The sequence below is a fragment of the Oryctolagus cuniculus genome, chromosome 1 (assembly GCF_964237555.1).
Source record: "Oryctolagus cuniculus chromosome 1, mOryCun1.1, whole genome shotgun sequence".
NCBI lineage: Eukaryota > Metazoa > Chordata > Mammalia > Lagomorpha > Leporidae > Oryctolagus > Oryctolagus cuniculus.
The window spans coordinates 217058231-217078500 of NC_091432.1; the positions used below are offsets into that span (position 1 = coordinate 217058231).

General features: G+C 47.9%; 1 protein-coding gene across 5 annotated transcripts in view; it reads left to right on the forward strand.

Annotated features, from left to right (window-relative positions):
• The window catches only part of RGS3 (regulator of G protein signaling 3), a 149190-nt gene that overhangs the window by 20293 nt on the left and 108627 nt on the right, over positions 1–20270 (forward strand). For 2 of the 5 annotated variants that reach the window (XM_051842799.2, XM_070066347.1), the window contains one exon: positions 440–918. In XM_051842799.2, coding sequence (XP_051698759.2) covers positions 690–918 — 229 coding nt within the window. In that variant the 5' untranslated portion in view covers positions 440–689. Of the gene's footprint in view, positions 1–331; positions 919–2419; positions 2530–20270 lie in introns of those variants that run through there. The other 3 variants (XM_008273409.4, XM_017350087.3, XM_051842803.2) reach the window with 3 other exon arrangements.

Genomic DNA, 20270 nt, shown 5'->3' on the forward strand with positions numbered 1-20270 from the left:
GTGCTAGGGTGCTCAGGTCATGCCAGAAAGCCAGGCTTGGTCCTTACAACCCCCTGCCTTGTTGGGGAAAGCAGGGCCATGACCATGACCCTTTCTAGATGCCACCTGTGGACAGCACTGTAGGTACTGAGTGCTACTGCCCAAGTTGCAGTTTACCTCTGCCCTTCAACTCCTGAGAAAGGGGCAATCCCCCCTTTAAGAGAGAGGAAGCTCCCAGGGCCCTGCCAAGTGAAAGAGCCTTACTAGTGGAGGTAAAGGTGGTGGATGTGGTTCCAATGGAGGGTTTCAAGTCAGGGTCAAGTGGGCCTTGGGGTCTCCCAGCTGAATAAGCTAGCTACTGAGTAGGGAAAGACTCAGGAGGGAACCTGCAAGGCGGGGGATCTTTGTCTCCAACAAGGAGTTAAGTGCCTAGTGTGGGCCTTGTTCTTTTCTCCTCCAGGTCGCACTCAGACAGTGCAACTCTGTCCAGTTCTGCTGCCGCCCACCTTCGTGTGCTGGTTCTTCAGTCTCCTGGGTCCACGGTACAGGGCTCAACAGTGATTCCTGGTAGAGCTGTGAAGAGGGTGACTGTCACCTTGAGCGTGTCACACTCCCCTCTCCCTGTAGACCTTTCTTTGCCCTGGCTCCTAAACACTATCTTTCTAGTTCCTACTGAGGATGAAGACCCCCGGCAGGGAGCCTACCAGGCCATGCCCCCAACTCATGCTCTCGCCGTGCCCCTGCAGGGCAGCAGCACCTCCAGGCTCATCCTCAGTGTCCTGTCCTCATCCTGTGGCTTGAACCTGAGATTACCTGTTTCCCAATTTCCCTGCTGGATGGAGTGGAGGAGACAGGATCCCTTCCTTTTCGGAAAGGATGCCTGGACTCAGACTCCCCAGGCCAGGAAGAGGATCAGATACCTCCAAATCCAGGGTACAGGTAAGCCCATCTGCCACTGGGTTGGGTAGGGGAAGTGCCAGGCAGGACTTCACAGAGTGCCAGGATTCAGACAGTCCACTAGTCATTCATGCAGCTGGTTTGCTGATTCCAGGGCTCCTTCTCCAGTTTCTGTGTCCTGCTGGTCCTGCGGCATCTAGTTTCTTTACCTACCTCAAGAAGGAAGCAGGTCTGCTACCTCCACCTGCTATTGACCATGGGGCAGGCGTGGGATCAAGGAAGAATAAGCCAGTGGCCTTTAGGGTAGTCAGGCCTGGGTTCAAATTTCAGCTTGCCTCCTCCAAGCTCTATAAACCTTGTACAAGTCACCTGTCCTTACTGCCTAAGGTTCAGATTTCTCCCTGGTCACGTGGGCTAATACCTCCCAGACTTCCTGTGAAGATTAAGTGAGATGTGTGTGAGTTGCTCAGCTCAGCGCCTGGCACCTGGTCCTCACTATACTATATATGCACATAACTCTGCTTCCCACTTTCTTGTGTCCACCAGTCTTGCCTTGAGTAGATCGCTGAACCATAGACATCCACTTGGCAGTGAAATCCGGGGACCAGAGGCAGATACTGACACAGCTCATGTTCAGATTGCCCTGAGACCAGCAGCTTTGCCTCCCGCAGCATAGCAGATAATCTTGGTGTGAAACCACTCTCCGGAGGTGTCCTGCGAATGTTTGCCAACAAAGCCAGGCAGTGGCTGACTTTCCTTCCAACTCTGCCGCCCCACACCAGGCCTGGGAGATTCGAAGTGCCTCCCTCCCTCCGTGTCCTGTGCATTTCTGTCCCTTAGATGCTGTGGGTCTGTCCTGTTGCTGGATGGTACCAGGCTGCAGATGGGAAGACAGAGGCTGGCTGGAGCCAGCTGCTCCTTTGGGCTCTGTGCCAGCTGCTGTAGCTGGGGGGAGACAGGAGGGAGATCCAGGCAGCAGTGTTTGGGGGAGGCTGCAGTATGGTAGGGGTGACTTGTCCAAGTGTGGAAACTCTTTTCCAGTCCCCACTGCACTGGAGCAGGAAGGTGCTCCTTTGCTCTTGCTTGGGTCTCCTAATTACAGGTCTGAGCTTCAAAGCAGGTTACAGACCTGGCTAATTGCTTGGCCTGGGGGAGCTGGACAAGCAGGCCGAGCCCGCCCGAGTGGGCATGCCGGGCTAAGGGCCTTTTGAGGCTGGCTCTGCAGTCCGGAGCGCAGTGCTGGAGCCCAGGCGGTTCCGCCAGCTCCTCTGGGAGGGAGCCGCCTCTGGCCGCAGGTGGCTCTGCTTGGCGCTCGGGCTCCGGCGCCTCCTCCCTTCTGGCCCCGCGGCGGCTCCGTCAGGTGGAAAGCTCCCCATTCAAACCAGCGCCGGCCAATCAGGGCCTGGCGCGCCCCGCCGCTTCCAACGCGCGGGGCAGCCGGCCTCCGGCTCCCGCCGGTCCCGCCTTGGAGACACTGGCGAGAGGGCGGGTGAACCTGCTGCCTCGGTTACTGGGGACCAACAGAGCCGGCCTTGGGTTACAGGCGCTTCCGCCGTATCCACAGCCGGGACGCCATGGAGCGCTCCCTGCACCGAGTCTCACTTGGGAGCCAGCGTGCCCACCGGGACTTGTCTTTCTACCTCACCACCTTTGGTAAGTGCCCTTCGGGGCAGGTTGCGCTCAACGCCCCCGACGCTGACGGAGCCCCGCTGTCTCTGTCTGGGGGCCCCTTCTCTGCCCCACCCCCTTCTGTTTGCCCTGGAGCGCTCAGGCCAGGGGCTCAGGCGGAGGAAGCCGCTGGACACCACCTGCTGCCTGCCCACTGGTGCCAAGCCAGTTGGTTCCGCCTCACTGGGCTGGAAATAATCATGCCCCAGCTGGTCTTTGAGAGGCCAGGGTTGTCACCACCGAGTTTCCCATTAGCAGGCAGCTCAGGTGAAATCAGGGTCTTGCTACTGCATCTGCAGGTCTCATTCACCTCTTTGCTGTGGCTCAGGGACCCAGTAGATGCCGGCGAGCCTAGATGGCCTTCCTCCTGTGGGCTAACCTTGGAGGCAGTAACTGATCCACAGGCAGATGGGAGAACTCTGCCCTCCAAGATAGACCACCCTCTCAGAAGAGTCCCGGGACTGCCCTTAGGGCTTGAGGTGGAAGGGAACGGGCAGTGAGCCTCACCTCCCTGCCCTCACCTCCGAGGCTCTGGAAAGCAGACAGGGCGCCCCCAGTTGCCCCAGAGGCAAACTTGGCCTTGCAAGTAGCCACAACAAAGATAAGTCCCCCTTCCTCCAGCACTGCCCATCACAGCTTTTCCTCTCCTCACTGGCCCTGCGACTCCCTGTGAGAAGGTTTTCTGTCCTCTGTGTGGACTTGAACCCAGAGAGAGCAAGTTCTTCCCTCAGCAATGGCAGAGGGGTTTCCTCAACTCAAGCTTTCCCAGGAGTCCAGTGCATTTCCTTCCAATGATTATTTTCTTTTTGAAAGGCATAATGATAGGGAAACAGAGAGAGAATCTTTCATCTACTGGTTCACTCCCCAAATGACCACAACAGCAGGGTCTGGGCCAGGCTGAAGCCAGGATCCAGAACTCCAACCATGACTCTCACATGGATAGTAGGGACTTGTACTTGCGCCATCATCCGTCATCCTGGCTGTTTCCCATGTACCTTAGCAGAGTGCTGAATTGGAAGCAGAGCAGTGGGACTCAAACCAGTGTTCTGATGTGGGATACAGGCAACCCAAGCTGTAGCTTAAGCCACGCTGCCACAGTGGCTGCCCCTGTCCAGCACATTTCTGGTTGAACTTGCGTATGCTTTCCTTGTAAAGGTTGGGGCAGTTACCGCAGCATAACTGGGCTTTGCCCAAGGAGTTAGGCCCTCCCTGGCGTTCCTGGCTACCCTGCTGTCAGGCTTACTGCTGCCCAACACGCTTGGTTCTTTACAGCCCGAGTGATGGAAAAGCAATGACTTGGCCCCTGTAAGTGGCCTGTAGTATGGTACCCTGAAATTTATTGGTTTAGTTGGTGAAGGGTAATAAAGAGAGCGGTTAATTAGCCACCGTGGCCCTCACCATGTGCCTTGGCTTTGTGAGTTGTTTTACCTGCATCATCTCCTTTAATGCTCCCAATTCGAGAAACAATTCCTGTTAGCTCCACTGGGGTGAGGGTAGGGGCGGTTTGAGACAGGGGAGGTTTCCAGGATGATCTGGGTTGGTGTTGGGGAGCTGTGAGGCCCTGTCACCCAGCTGTGTCCTGATGAAAAGCAGAAGTGGGTTTCATTGTTCTTTCTCTCCACGTTACCATAGTAAGACGTGTTCATTGTTGAAAACTCAGTGAAAAGAAGGTGGTGAAGGTCATCTGACATCTGATTGTTAATGTTTTGGTTTCTATTCTTCCAGACTTATTTCTATTTCTGAGCATATGTGGTCTGATGTTACCAGAATTTAAGTTGGATGCAGAGTTGTATAACCTATCCTTTTTTTCTTGCTGGCATTCTGTGAATATTCCCTAGCATGAGCCCAAGCTCTTCTGCTGAGTCAGTCTCCCTGCCGGATCGGAGAAGCAGGGGAAGTCCAGGCCCAGGGGAGTGGAGCCTCACACTCGGTCGTGACTGCTGGGTCCAGTGGCTGCTGCTTGCGCTCCTGAGTGTGCAGGAGACAGGCAGGATTCGGGGGTTTAGGGGGGAGCCTCCCGCCTGTATTTGTGCAGCTCCTCCTCTCAGACCGCTCTGAGGTTTGTAATGAGAACGTTTGAAAAGTTCTTGTGGGGCTGGCGTGGTGCCGCAGGTTAAGCTGCTGCCTCCAACACCAGCATCCCTTATGAGTGCCAGTTGGAGTCCCAGCTGCTCTGCTTCCAATCCTGCTCCCTGCTGATGTGCCTGGGAAAGCAGCAGCAGATGGCCCAAGTACTTGGGTCCTTGCCATCCATGTGGGAGACCTGGATGGAGCTCCAGGCTTTGGCCCGGCTCAGCCCTGGCTGTTGTGACCACTTGGGGAGTGAGCCCACAGATTGAAGATTTCTCTCTGTGTCTCTCCCTGCTTGTCACTCTGCCTTTCAAATAAATCTTCTGAAAAATTCTGTTCTGTTTCCTGCATTAACTCTGTTTCCTTTGGTGCTGTTTGTTTTGGTGGCCTTTTTTAGGCTGCCACTTTTCTTTATACAGAGTGAGCTTTGCTCATTGACTCCTGAGTGAAGATTCCTATTAGTGGTCACCAAACCTGGCCAAATCTCAGAACCTTGTGGAGCCTATTGAAACATATTTTCCTAGGATATTCTCCCAGAGATTCTGGTTTAATAGGCTGAGGTGGAGCCTGAAAATTTGTAATGTTAAGATGCCACAGAAGTATTTTGACCACCAGCCAGGTTTAGAAGCTATGGCTCCAGGGCCACTTTGGGTAGCCAATGTGCACTCTCTTTACTGTGGAGGTCTTTGCTGTGTTTTCCCCAGGTTGCTGGCCTTTTTCCAGCATGGCAGGTAGTCCCTGGCCTTAGCAATGGACTTTGCTTTGATAGAATGAGTAAGATGCTGCCCAGCTGGTAGTTTCCCGAATGCAAACATTAAAATATATATATTTAAATTTGAGAGGGAGAGCGAGTGAGAGGGAGGGAGGGAGGGAGGGAGGGAGGGAGGGAGGGAGGGAGAAAGAGCGACCATTTCTATCTGCTGATTCACTTCCCAAGTACCTGCAGGGGCTAGGGCTGGGCCTGTTGAAGCTGAGAGCCGAGAATTTAGTCCAGGTCTCACACGTGGGAGGCAGGGATCCAACTACTTGAGCCATCACCTGCTGCCTCCCTAGATGCATGTTAGCAGGAAGTTGGTTTGGAAGCAGAGTAGCCTAGATTAAACCAGGCAGTGTGGTGTGGGATGCGAGGATCTAACCACTAGGCCTAACCTTTGCCCCTTGAGTACAGACATTTAAAAGTAGCATATGCATCTCAGGAAATAAAAAGAGACAGTGTTGTTTTGATCAGAATTCCTGTTAGAGAGTGTAATGTATGATATGTATATTTTTGTGTGTGCATGAGCACAACCTCTGTACCACTCAAATGAACATATTCAAATCACATTAATGGACCACATACTGTCTTCTGAGAAGGCCTGACTTCAGGGGAGCGGGTATGCAAGCTGAGGCTAGGACACTCCTACTCTAGGGCCTCTTTTTTTTTTTTTTTTTATCATAATAACTGATGTACTTTGACAAAATCATTTTAGGGTTATATAATACTTTCCATCATATTTTTATTTATTCAAATATTTGTTAAAGTGTTCTGGGAAACAGTTTTATTGAGATATAATTCATATATACATAGTTGACTAATTTAAAATGTACAGTTAGTTCAATGGTTTTTAATATATTTTTTAGAGTTGTACAACCATTAACACTGTTGGGACAAGCATTTGGCAAACACTGTTGGACAAACATCTTGGACAAGATGTTGCTCGGGCCACCCGCATGGCATAGGGGTGTTCCTGCCTTCAAGTTCCAGCTCCACTTGATTCCAGCTTCCTGCTAATGCATATACTGGGAAGTAGCAGATGATGGTTCAAGTAGTTGCATCCCTGCTTCCCATGTGGGAGACCTGGGTTGATCTCTCTCTCTCTCTCTCTCTCTCTCTCTCTCTCTCTCTCTCTCTTATGTTGCTCTGCCTTCCAAATACATAAAATGGATAAATAAATCTTTAAAAAAGGAAGCACTGGGGCTGGTACTGGGCATAGCAGGTAAAGCTGCTAACTTCAGTGCCGGCATCCTGTGTGGGCGCCGATTCGAGTCCCAGCTGCTTCACTTCCGATCCAGTCTTCTGCTATGGCCTGGGAAAGCAGTGGAAGATGGCCCAAGTTCCTGGGCCCCTGCACCCGCGTGGGAGACCCTGAAGAAGTTCCTGGCTCCTGGTTTTGGATTGGCGCAGCTCCGGCCATTGCAGCCATCTGGGGAGTGAACCAGCAGATGGAAGACCTCTCTCTCTCTCTCTCTCTCTGCCTCTCCTTTGCTCTGTTGTACCTTTTATCTTATTTCCCCTAATTCCCAATTCTTTCTCACTTCAGCCCTAAGCAATCTCTAATCTATTTTCTGTCTCTATAGATTTGCCTATTCCAAACATTGCATAGAAATGAAAACATGTAGTATGTGCTTTTTTCTTTTTTAAGATTTATTTATTTCTTTGAAAGGCAGAATGATGAGGGGAGGTGTAGGGGCAGGGACAGAGACAGAGAGACAGAGAAACAGAGTATCTTCTATTCATTGGTTCACAAAGCCAAGGACAAGTCTCCCACATAGGTGGCAGGAGCCCAAACACCTGGGCTATCTTCTACTACTTTCCCGGAGGCATTAATGGGGAGCTGGATCGGAAGAACAGCTGGATTTCGAATTGGTGCTCTGATATGGGATGCTGGCATCCCAAGCTGCAGCTTAACCTGCTGCCCCACAGTGCTGGCCCCTGTATGTGCCTTTTTATGTTGACTTCTTTCACTTAGCTTAATGTTTTCAAAGTTCATTCATGTTGAAGCATGTATCAGTACTTCATTTTTATGTCCAAATAATATTCCATCATATAGATAGATCACATCTTACCCATTTGTCTGTTGACGAATATTTGAGTGGTTTCTCCCTTTTGACTATTATGAATATTTATTTATTAGAAAATTTTTTTAGTGAATCACTCATACCAAGTAAGATGAACTGTTTATTTACTTATTTTATTTTTATTTGAAAAGCAGAGAGAGGGAGACATCTTCCATCTTTTGGTTCATTCCCCAAATGCTCACAACAGCTGGGGCTGAACTGAGCCAAATCCAGGGTCCCAGAATTCTGTTCAGGTCTCCCATATGGGTGGCAGGGACCCTGAGCCCTTGAGCCATCATCTGCGGCCTCCTAGGATGTGCATTAGCAGGAAGCTGAATTGGAAGTAGAAAAGCTGGGATTCAAACCAGGCGCTCCGATAGGGGACGCAGGCATCCCCAGAGGCAACTTAATCCTTTCCCCAAACACCAGCCCCTCTTAAGAATATTTATGTACAAGTTTTTGTGTGGACAAATGTTTCAGTTTCTCGGGTGTATACCTAGGAGTGGAATTGTGGGATCATATGGCAACTCTGTGTTTAGAGTTGAGGAACTTCCAGTCTTTTCCAAAGTGGTTACACTATTATTTTACATTCCTGTTGGCAGGATATGCAGGTTTTGATTTCACCACATCCTTATCAACACTTGTTTTTGGCTGATTTTCTAATTAGAGCCATCCTGGTGGGTATGAAATGGTATCTCATAATGGTATTGATTTTCATTTCTCTGATGATCAGTAATGATAAGTATTTTTTATGTACATACTGACTAGTTGTATATTTTCATCACAGAAAACCTTATTCAGATTTGTTTATTCATATTTAAGTTGGGCCATTTGTCTTTTATTATTTATTATAAAGATTTATTTGTTAGAAAAGCATAGTTACAGAGAGAGGAGAGAGAGGTCTTCCATTTCCTGTTTCATTCCCTAAATGGCCACAGGGGCTGGGGCTGGGCCCAGCCAAAGACAGGAGGCTGGCACTCCATCCTGGTCTCCCGTGTGGATGGCAAGGGCTCAGGCACTTGGGCCATCCTCTGCTGCTTTCCCAGGTATATTAGCAGGGAGCTGGATCAGAAGTGGAGCTGCCAGGACTCCAACTGCTGCCCATATGGGATGTTGGTGTTATAGTTGGCAGCTTAACTCTCTGCACCACGACCCAATCCTTGTCATTTTATTATTGAATTGCAAATATTCTTTATATATTCGAGACAAAAATCCTTTATCAGATATAAGATTTTTAAATATTTTCTCTCACTTTGTATTGTTTTCACTTTCTTAGAAGCCCAAACATTTTAAATTAAAAAAAATTGATTTATTTAGTTGAGAGAGAATGAGGGAGAGTTGGAAAAAGAGAGAGGGAGATCTCATTGTCTGGTTTTCTGGTACCCAAATGGCTGGACCTGGGTGAGGCTGAAGTGAGAAGCTAGAAACCAAATCCAGGTCTCCCACGTGGGGAGCCGGAACCCAGTTACTTGACGCATCACCTGCTGCCTCCCAGGATCTGCATTAGAAAGGAAGCTGGAATCAGAAGCTGGAGTCAGGAACCAGCCAGGACTCCGGCCAGCGCACTCAGATATGGGATATAGGGATCAAACTTGTGTCTTAAGTGCTAGGCCAAATGCCTGCCCCAATATTTTAAATTTTAATTAGGTCCAATTTACTTTTTCTTTTGTTGCGTGTACTTTTGGTGTTGTATCTCAGAATCCATTGCCATATCTGAGGTCACAGAGGTTTACCTTTATGTGTTGTTCTTCTAATAGTTTTATAGTTGTGACTCTTAAGTTTTTTATTTACTTTGAGTTAATTTTGTATATAGTATGAAGCAAGAATCCAGCTTTATTCTTCTGTATGTGGCTTTCCAATTGTCCTAGCACTGTTTGTTGAAAATTCTGTTATGTCCTGTCCATTGGATGATCTTGGTACCTTAATTGAAAATCAGTTGGGACCAGTGTTGTGGCATAGTGGGTAAAGCTACTGCCTGCAGTGCCGGCATCCCATATGGGTGCTGGTTCGAGTCTCGGCTGCTCTACTTCCCATCTATCTCTCTGCTATGGCCTGGGAAAGCAATAGAAGATGGCCCAAGTCCTTGGGCCCCTGCACCCGCGTGAGAGACCTGGAAGAAGCTCTTGGCTCCTGGCTTTGGATCGGCTCAGCTCCGGCCATTGAGGCCATCTGGGGAGTGGACCAGTGGATGGAATACCCAGCCCCCCTGTCTCTGCCTCTCTGTAGCTCTGCCTTTCAAATAAATAAATAAATCTTTCAAAAAAAAAAAAAAAAAAAAAAAAAAAAAGAAAATCAATTGACAGAGGCTCAGCTCCAGGAGTTAGTAAGTTGATATTCCTTCAAGAGACATTTGTAAATATTTACCCAACATTGGTGTGTGTGTGAACTTGGATTGTTATTTTCTCTACAAAATATCATGTCTAGGGTCTGGCATTGTGGCACAGATGGTTAAGCCATCACTTGCATCTCCAGCATCCCATAGCAGAATCCAAATCAAGTCCCAGGTGCTTTACTTACTAACTTAGCTGCAGCTAATCTGCCAGGAGTTAGCTCAGCTCCAGGCCGTTTGGGGAGTGAACCAGTGCATGGAAGATTCCTCTCTCTGTCTCTCAAATAAATATATTTTTAAAAGAGAAAATCAGTTGGGGCCTGCGCTGTGGCACAGTGGGTTAAAGCCCTGGCCTGAAGCACCAGCATCCCATATGGGTGCCGGTTCTAGTCCCGGTTCCTCCTCTTCCGATCCAGCTCTCTGCTATGGCCTAGGATAGCAGTAGAAGATGGCCCAGGTCCTTGGGCCCCTGACCCACGTAGGAGACCTGGAAGAAGCTCCTGGCTTCAGATCGGCTCAGCTCTGGCCCTTGCGGCCATCTGGGGAGTGAACCAGAGGGTGAAAGATTCTCTTTCTCTCTCCCCCCACCCCCTCTCTGCCTCTTTTCTCTCTGTGTAGCTCTTTCAAATAAATAAAATAAATCTTTTAAAAAAAGAAAATTGACAATAGATATAGGGTCTCCCAATTCTATTCTGTTTATCTATTTGTCTATCGTTATGCATGTACCACCCTCGATTTGCTACTATTGCTTTATAGTACATTTTGAAGCTGGCAAGTATAAATCCTTCCATTTTGTTCTTTTTCAGGATTATGTTAGTTATTCTGGGTCTCTTGAGTTTCCATGTGAATTTTAGGCATGGTTAGTTTTGTTTACTTATTTTTTTTAAAGAAAGATCTGTTATTTATTTGAAAGGTGGAAGGACAGCAAGAGAGGGAGGGACTGAGAAGGAAATCTTCTGTCTGCTGGTTCCAAATGGCCACGATAGCCAGGGCTGGGCCAGGCTGAAGCCAGGAGCCTAGAACTCCATCCTGGTCTCCCATGTGGGTCCATGGGCCCAAGTTCTTGGGCCATCTACTGCTGCTTTTCCAAGCACATTAGCAGAGATCAGGATTGAAAGCAAAGCAGCTGGGACTTGATTTGGATTCTGCTATGGGATGCTGGAGATGCAAGTGATGGCTTTACCATCTGTGCCACAATGCCAGACCCTAGACATGATATTTTGTAGAGAAAATAACAATCCAAGTTCACACACACACCAATGTTGGGTAAATATTTACAAACGTCTCTTGAAGGAATATCAACTTACTAACTTGCCTGGTAAACCAGATTATTCACCTGCCTGGTGTTTCTGAATCAAATCCTTTACCTGCCTGGGCTCTGTGGTAGTAGTGTCAGGGGAGAGGAAAGGTTGCCTTTCCTCCAGCAGGGCCGGGTCAGGAGGCGCCGTGCAGACTGCTCATGTTCTGAGGGTGCAGGTGATTGGACGGTGGGTAGCATAACCCGCCTCCCTCTCGAAGTCCCAGCCCCCGGTGAACCTGCGAGAGGAGAGCTGTAAGGAGCACCTCTGAGTGCAGGGCCTGCGGGGCCGCCTGCTGGCTCTGGTTCTCCAGAGAGAAGTCAGGAAGATGAGGTTCTGAAGGCGGAGTAGACTGAGGCATTTTCTTTCTTGTTCCATGTTTGCTGGAGAGGCCCAGTGCTAACTGCTCCCTTCCCTTCTCTGTCTCTGATTAGAAGCCACAGAGATCAATCATGCCTTTTCCGTAGTGAGAATGAAGCTTGAGAACAGATGCCAGCCAGCTGCTCACGGTGCTGGGCAGAGTAGGGTCAGGCCTTGAACCAGAGGCCTCCACTGTGCCCCTGCCAACCGCCTCCAGCTGGCCCTTGTTCCCAGCCCTGCTGCTCTGAGCCTGGGAGAGTCCCTGGGCCTGGCTCCTCCGAGGCTCAGAGCCCCCAGCAGCCCTTGGCTTCTCTGTCACTCGGAGTCTTGCCTGCTTGGGTGCTTTCAGAAATTCCTGAGTTAATAGTGCTTTGTCATCTCTCCCAGTTCTGCTGTGTGGGTTCTTTTTAGGCCTTTTAAAATGATGAAATATTACACTGGGGCTGGCACTGTGGTGTAGCGTGTGAACCCGCTGCCTGCAGTGCCGGCATCCCTGTATGTGCCGATTAGACTCACAGCTGCTCTACTTCCGATCCAGCTCTCTGCTATGGCCTGAGAAGGCAGTGAAAGATGGCCTAAGTGCTTGGTCCCCTGCACCCACGTGGGAGACCTGGAAGAAGCTCCTGGCTCCTGGCTTTGGATCGGCCCAGCTCTGGCCGTTGCAGCCATTTGGGGAGTGAATGAGCAGATGGAAGACCTTTCTCTGTGTCTCTCCTTCTTTCTCTGTAACTCTGCCTTTCAAATAAATAAATAAAGCCCTCTGTACCACAGCACCAGCCCAGGCTCATTAGTTTTTCTTTTTAAAGGTTTATTTATTTATTTGAAAGGCAGAGTTACAGAGAGGCAGAGTCAGAAAGAGAGAGAGAGAGAAAGAGAAAGGTCTTCCATCCTCTGGTTCACTCCCCAGATGACTGCAATGGCCAGTCTCCTGCACAGGTGCAGGGGCCCAAGGACTTGGGCCATCTTCTACTGCTTTCCCAGGTCGGAACAGAGAGCTGAATCAGAAGTGGAGCAGCCAGGTCTCGAACCTACGCCCATATGGGCTGCCGGCACTGCAGGCAGCAGCTTTACCTACTAGGCCACAGCACCAGACCCTCATTAGTTTTTTTTTTTTTTTTTTAAGATTTATTTTATTTATTTATTTGAAAGTCAGAGTTAGGAGAGGCAGAGAAAGAGAGAGAGAGAGAGATTCTTCCATCTGATGGATGGTTCACTCCCCAGATGGCCGCAACGGCCGGAGCAGTGCCGATCTGAAGCCAGGAGCCAGGAGCTTCCTCTGAGTCTCCCATGTGAGTGCAGGGGCCCAAGGACTTGGGCCACCTTCCATTGTCTTCTCAGGCCACAGCAGAGAGCTGGATTGGAAGACAGCAATGGGGACTCGAACCGGCGCCTATATGGGATGCCAGGGCTTTAATCCGCTGTGCCACAGTGCCGGCCCCTCATTAGTTTTTTTAAGTGTTCTGTGTGTACTTGAATTCTGTGGCAGTTGGATGCAGTATCCTTTTTAGATGTAAAGTCTAAGTCAAGTTTGCTAATTATGTTGTTCAAATATTCTATATCCTTGTTGGCTTTTCCTGTTTGTCCTACTAGTTACCACGAGAGATGTATTCAGATTCCTACTGTCATTGTAAATTTATCTATTTTTCATTCTAGTTCTGACAGTTTTCCATTATATATTTTGAAGCTATATTAAGAACATACAGATTTAGAATTATCTTTCTGGTGAGTTGAAACTTTTATGGTGAAGTTGTCTTTTATCATTGTGGAGTCTTCTCTTTGTGGTACAGCTGATGTTGACACAGCTACCCGGCTGTTTCTGCTCATATTTGCCTAGCCAATCTTTCTCGCTCCCCTGTCTTTCCAGCCTTCTGTAGTTTTGCCTTTTCGATATGCTGTGTGGATTAGGAAGGGCAGGCACAGCTGCATTCTTTTTCCTGCTCAGTGTGGACCGAGAATGATTTCTTCCTTCAAAAAGATCTTTATTTACTTGTCAGGGGCTGGAGGTCACTAGCAATCTGGGGCCATCTTAATTCAGTGTTAGCAACTGAGATTATTTGAAGTTGAGTTGTAGTCCCTCGAGAGACTGTGTCTGTTTATAGTTCACTCTGTTCCTGAGGAGCGACCCTTCAAGGGTTCCAGTACAAAAGGTAGGGACTCAGAAGAGCCCCACATCTTGGTGGGCCCTGGCCTCTCTCCTGTTCTTCCAGCGCCGTCGGCTCAGAGAGGCTCGCAGAACCTCTGCTCAGCCTCTCTGCTTTCCAGCTCCCCCTCTGGAATTTGCAGACACCCAGGAGACAGCGAGCCCGGAAAACCACTGGTGTCTGTGGACCTCCATCCCCGGCAGCCCACCTGCTAACGCCTCCCTGTTTTGTTAGTGCTACAGAAAGGTGCTGTGCAGATGTTCTGACTGGTGTTTCTACTTTGCCTGTGTGGGTCTGTCCTCCTAGAAATGGAAGTCCCCTCCATATGCTAATCCTTCTGAGTTGTTCTTCCTTCCTGGTTGGTTTTCCCTTATTTCTCTTCCTCTTTCCCGCCCTGTCCTTTTCAAGGAGTGCCATTTATGTGCCAGGGGCTTCAGAGATCTGTTAGAGCCGTGTTATTCATGTTCCCATTGTGCGACGAGGAGAGGGAGGCTGGAGTGCTGCAGGTTCATCCGTGCTGGAGCCGGCACCCGCCGGGTTCTGTGCCTCTAAACCCATGCTTCTTCATAGCTCCGTGCTTTCCTCTCGTGTTTTCCATATGAAACTTATTCTGCCAGAAAACTTTGATAATTTAAAAATAACACAAATGGTAAACATAATGAAAATAGGTTAGTGATTCTATTGTGTGGCGTACAGCTATCAGCAAGCACTTAACAGACACTCATTATAAAGTAATACGTAGGTAACTATTGAGAAAAAAGTCTGTAATACGAAATAGGTAAGGATGCGAGTAGTTTATAAATGTGGTCAAATTGACAATTTTGGAATTAAAATTATATGTCTTTATGTTGCGGTTTTACAAAATCATTATAATAAAATCTAAAAGGAAATTGCAAATGGCAGAATAATGGTAATTTTGTACACATAATAACATTGTATACAAACATATATGGGTTAAGGGGCACAGTTCCAGATTTTGCAGTGTAGTGGAATTGGCATGATTTGAATCTATCAACAGTCTTTATTAAGAAAGCCAAAGACCTCGAAAATCAGAAGTCTTTGTCTCCTTAGTAATATGTACTGATTTATCTTAAAACTGTATTTTGTCTTAACCAACTTTTAAAATAACAAATTACCTCAGCAAGGAGATCAGATTTATGTGTCTTAACTATGGATGCAATGTGGGGACTTATTACTTGTCTATTGTTCTAGAACAAGTTTTCCCAATATTTGTTGGGTTGAAAACCTAACCATTTTCTGCGAGTCAGGAGTTTGGGAGGAGCGTGGCTGGATGGTTTTGGCTCAGTCTCCCACTGTGGTTGCAGTCGAGATGTTAGCCAGGGCTGCAGTTATCTGAGCAGACGTTACTGAGGCTGGCGGTCCCTTCCAAGATGAGTCATTCATATGGCTCTTGGCGGGAGTTCAGTTCCTTGCTGCCTGTTCTTAGAGGCTTCTGTTTCTCATTGCTTGGGCCTGTTCCTAAAAGCTGCTTGAGTTTCCTTAGGACATGGCAGCTGGGTTCCCACTGAGCAAGTAATACACAAAGAACAATGAGAATGATCTCCCATAAAAAGACAAATTACCCAATTTAAGAAGTGGGCAAAGAATGTGAATGGGTATTTTTTTAAAGAAGATATACTAATGGTCTGTAGCACTTGAAAAGATGTTTGACATCATTAGTTATCAGGGAAATGCAAATCAAAACCATAACGAGATACTAGTGCACTAGAATGGCTGTAATAAAAAAGACTGACAATAACAAGAGTTGGGGAGGATGATAAGAAATTAGAATCCTCATATATCACTGGCAGGAATGTAAAGTTATGCAGCTACTTTGAAAAAGAATTTGGCAGTTCTTTAAACAATTAAATGTGGAGTTACCATTTGACCAAGCAATCCCATACTTAGGTATATATCCAAAAGAAATACAAACTTGTGCCCACACAAAAACTTGTATGTAAATGTTCAAAGCAGCATTATTAATAATAGTCTGAAGTCAAAATAACTCAAATACCCTTCATCAGATGAATGGCTAAGCAAAATATATCTGTACAATGGAGTATCATTTGGCCATAGAAAGGAATGAAATATTTTAAAATAAGTTTTATGAATATAAAGAAGACAGACTTCATGTATTTCATAGTACAGTTCTAAGAAGATAACCATCCTTCCCTCCCTTCCTCTGTCCCTCCCTCAATCCCCCTACTTCTTTCCGTTTTTTCCCTTAATTTTTGCGAAAACATACTTTCAGTCCACTCTATAATCACATACTTAATGCACCACTACCCATAATATTCAAAAAGTAGAAAGAACACAGTTCCACAGGAGTATAAATAAGAGCTAAAAACAAAAATTAAACCACAAGATGTTCTTTTATTCCTGTATTTTTTTAATATTTTATATTTACTACATATCAGAGAAAACATATATGTCTTTTTAGGATTGGCTTATTTCACTAATCATAATGGCTTCCAGTTGCATCTGTTTTATTGCAAGAGACGGTATTTCATTCTTTTCTGTGGCTGAGTAGAATTCTGTAATGTATATGTACCCCCTTTTCTTTATCCAGTCATCAGCTGATGGCCATCTGGGTTGATTCTACATCTTAACTATTGTGAGTTGAGCTGCAATAAACATGGGGGTATAAGTCACTCTTTCATATGTGATTTCATTTCATTTGGGTAAATTCCCAGGACTGGAATGGCTGGGACATATGGTTGATCTACTTTCAGATTTCTGAGGAATTGCCATACTGTCTTCTATAATGGTTGAACTAGCTTACAAAGAAGGAAGTATTAAGAATACATGCTGCAATATGAATGAACCTTGAAAAATTATGTTGAGTAAAAGAAGCTGGTGACAAAAGACTACATATTGTATGATTCCATTTATATGAAGTGTGCAAAATAAGCAAGTCCATGGAGACAGAACGTGATTAGTGGTGACGGGTGGAAGGAGAAGGGAATTGGATATGACTGTTAATAAGCATGGAGTTTCTTTTTTTTCTCTTCTTAGAAAGATTTATTTATTTATTTGGAAGACAGAGTTACAGAGAACGAGAGCAAGAGAGAGATCATTCATCCACTGGTGCACTCCTTAAATGGCTGCAACAGCCAGGGTTGGGCTAGGCTGAAGCGAGGGGCCTGGAACTCCATCTGGGTCACAGGGGCCCAAGTGCTTGTGTCATCTGCTGCTGCTTTCCCAGGTACAGGGAGCTGGATGGGAAGTGGAGCAGCCAGGACTCAAATCTGGCCCTCATATGGGATGCTGGCGTTGCAGGTAGTGGCTTAACCCGTTGTATCACAATGCTGGCCCCAGGGTTTCTTTTAGGGGAGGATGCAAATGTTCTAACATTACAGAGTAGTGATTGGTTGTACAATCCTGTGAATATACTAAAAAAGAATGGATTACGTGCTTTAAATCAGTGAATTGTGTGCTATCCCAATATAGCTGATAGAAAAAAGGACTCCCAAATGCCTTTACTTTCTTAGTCTTGGAAGCCACCTTTTGTCACTTCTACTATATTCTGTTTGTTTGAAGCAAATCATGAAGTCCAGCCCACAGCCGAAGTCAGGGACAGGGCTCTACCTCTTGAGGCATCAGGGACTTGGTGGAACGCTAAGCATTATGACTTGGTGGGAAAATGACCAAGCCAATGACTTGGTGGGAAAATTTTAACCACCACCTACCACCCCATTCACCCAGGCAGAGTGACTAAGAGCAGAGGCCCGGGGGCCGGACTGCCTAGATTCAAACCCGAACTCTGCCGCTTTCTGTCTGCGAGACCTGGATGACCTGTTTAACTCTGAAGCTTCATTTTCTTTGCCTATAAATGGTGATAGCAGTGATAACTTTTATGGAGTTGCTATGAGGAATAAAAGGAAAAGCATGTGGTAAAGTTTGAGGGCCTGGTAAGCACCCCAAAACTGTTAACTTTTTCTCCTTGTGCTTGTGCCCTGCTTAGTGTTCCACTATGAACCTGGACTCTGGGGTGAAGTGTATATGAGGCATATAGGGTATTTGCCCTGAGCCCCAGGGAACTGCTAGCCTTTATGGTGTTATGGCCCAGCCAAGGGTAGATGCTGACTGCAGTAGATTCAGAAATTTTATTTTGCTGGCATGCCAAGGAAGGATCTAGAATCCCTTAAGTGATCTACAGGAATCTAATTCATTAGGAGACTTGAATGCTAATTTATTAGTTTATGCTGAAAAAATAGAATTGCTGAGTGGACTAAAAGGCTTCTGATGAACAGAGCAGTCTCTTTCCGGGAGGAAAGACAGCTTGGGAAAACACAGTGTCAGGTTTCACAGGAAGCAGAGTCAAGCCAAGGGGGTTGAATTCCCCCGGCACAATTATGCTCCCACCACAGCACCCCCCATTCATGTTGACTCTTCAGGTCTTCTCCTGCCAGTGGGCACCATCGCCAGCCAGGGCCACTTCTCTGAATGGAACTCTAGATTGTCCCTCTTCAGCACAGCCAGCGCTTGAGATCAACCTCTAGGGTTATGTGCCGAGAGCAGGGTGGCTCCCAGTTCCCCAGCAGTGCCGAGGCCTACCGTTTCTCCATTACAGGGCACGGAGGGAGAGTGACCCTCTCTGAGCCTTGATCTCTGAGCTATTATTGGGAGGAGGCGGGGAAGGGGTACCTGGCAGCTGGCTAGGCCCGAGACCGACTTGTTCTCACACATGCACGGGGATCTGTGAGTGTCAGTGGCTGACCAGGCCCCTGGTAGACCCAGTCTCCTTTGCCTCAATATCATCTCCTTTCCTGCAGCTTTTAACACGTGACAGCTCTGAAACAAGCAGTTTCAGAATTGGGGTGAATTGGGTTTTAGGGCGACAGCTGCTGCATGGTGACCAGGCAAGTCCCTCCTAGCTGCATTCTCTCGCCATACCACGACGGCATGGGCTTCCTCTGGGACACGTTCCTGCACACGCCCGAGGCCAGCAGCAGCAGGCAGCCCCATGTCCTCATGCCTTTTTTTCTGAGTAGGTCTCTTCCTGTGTCCTGAGAGTCGACTTTAGTCTTCCTGCACTAAGTAATGTCTGCTGCATTGAGTTTCTCAGCCAGTTTCCATGTCCTTTTCCTTGATACCCATGTCTCCGATTCCCCGCCACACCCTGTGCCCCACAGAATTTGGGTTTGCAGTGTCTCCGAGCACTCATCACACCACCCTTTGTAGACAGAGTTGGTGCCCAACTGCAGTCCCTGGGGAACTGGGATCATGCCCTCTGTAGGCACCCTATCTAAGCCTGATGAGGATGGCGTCAGCCTGAACCCTCTTGGGTACTCTCTCAGAAGTAGGAACACTGAGAACGCCAGAGATGTAGGGGGCATGAAGGGGTCAATTAGCTGGCAGTGAGACCAGCTGAAGACTCAGGAGTTTAGTCTGATCTCCACCCCCCACCCCCAGCCCCACCTGCTGGGTTCCTTCTCTAAACGTGAAAGCAGTTCATGGAGCCTGTCCTCTCTTGGGCATCCTCATGGCTTCTTGAGAAAAGCTGTGGCGCCTTGCCTGTGCCTGATGACACTGCTCCTGAGCTGAAGGGTTGCATTGGCAGACAGAATGTTACACACTAGGGGAAGTGCATGTTAGACAGCCGTGGGTGTTCTGGAAGATCAGTGCATAGGAAAGAGTGCTGGAGTTAGGGTCTGCAGGCCTGGCTTGGGACTACCCTGGATTCTTTGAGCCCAGAGCAAGACTCTGTGTGGTGTTTTTTGTTTGTTTGTTTGTTTGTTTAATCTCAGACACAGCAGTCTTAGTTGCCAAATGGTGGGATTGAGCCAGGTGACTTCAGGGACCTTAAGTGTCAGACATTTCATGGAGTAGGCTGATGGAGGAGGACCGAGGAGAGAGGCATGACCGAGGGGAGGGTCTCATTCTTCATCCTACCCTTATCTGCGAGCCCCAGGAGAGAGAGGATAGACTGTGTCCTGCCCTGTGGAGCCTGCTTTGCTGGGTTTGGTTTCTCTGCTGGAACAAGGTATAGGACACACTGGCCCTCCCTGAGGCCCTGCTAGTCAGGGCCTAGAGCAGGATGTGCATGGAGCTCTGAGACTCTTCCGAGTTCCCAGTCTCCACCCCAGGTCCATCTCCTGCTCCAGCTCCGCCCCCAGCCTTGCTCACAGCCCTGTCCCAGCCACTGGGCTTCGAGCCCCCCGAGGGCAGGTACTCACGTCATAGAGGTGCCAGGCAAGTGCTTGTTAAATGGAATTGGTGGCCATTTGTATTGGGGCGTTCTCGTTCTTGTTTCCTGGGAAAGGGCCTCTGTCAGATGGTAGATGTTGTGCAGCATACTGGTTCCCATGGCTTTGGAAATTCAAACATATCCAGGCCAGAACTGCCTGTGCACTGCTAGGAGTGTCAGAAAAAAATGTTCTGTCTTAAACATAGATGCCTTTGAATTGGTGAGATTCCATCCGTGTCTGCTGGCCCTGTCCATTTCTAAACTTCCCTCTCCCATCCACCATGCCAAATAGGGCACAGTTCTTGTAGGACGTTGCTCAACTCTAGGGAGCCCCAAAGTGGTGATCGCTCAGCCTTTGAAGTAATGATGCTGTAGATCTTTGTGATGCCTTTCATCCAAGGACCTCCTCACCTTGCAGTGTTATCTGATCACAGTTTGGGGAGTACAGCAACCCCCGTTATTAAATATCCACCTCATAGCCATGGACGTTGAGGCCTGGAGAGAGGAGAGGGCAATAGAAG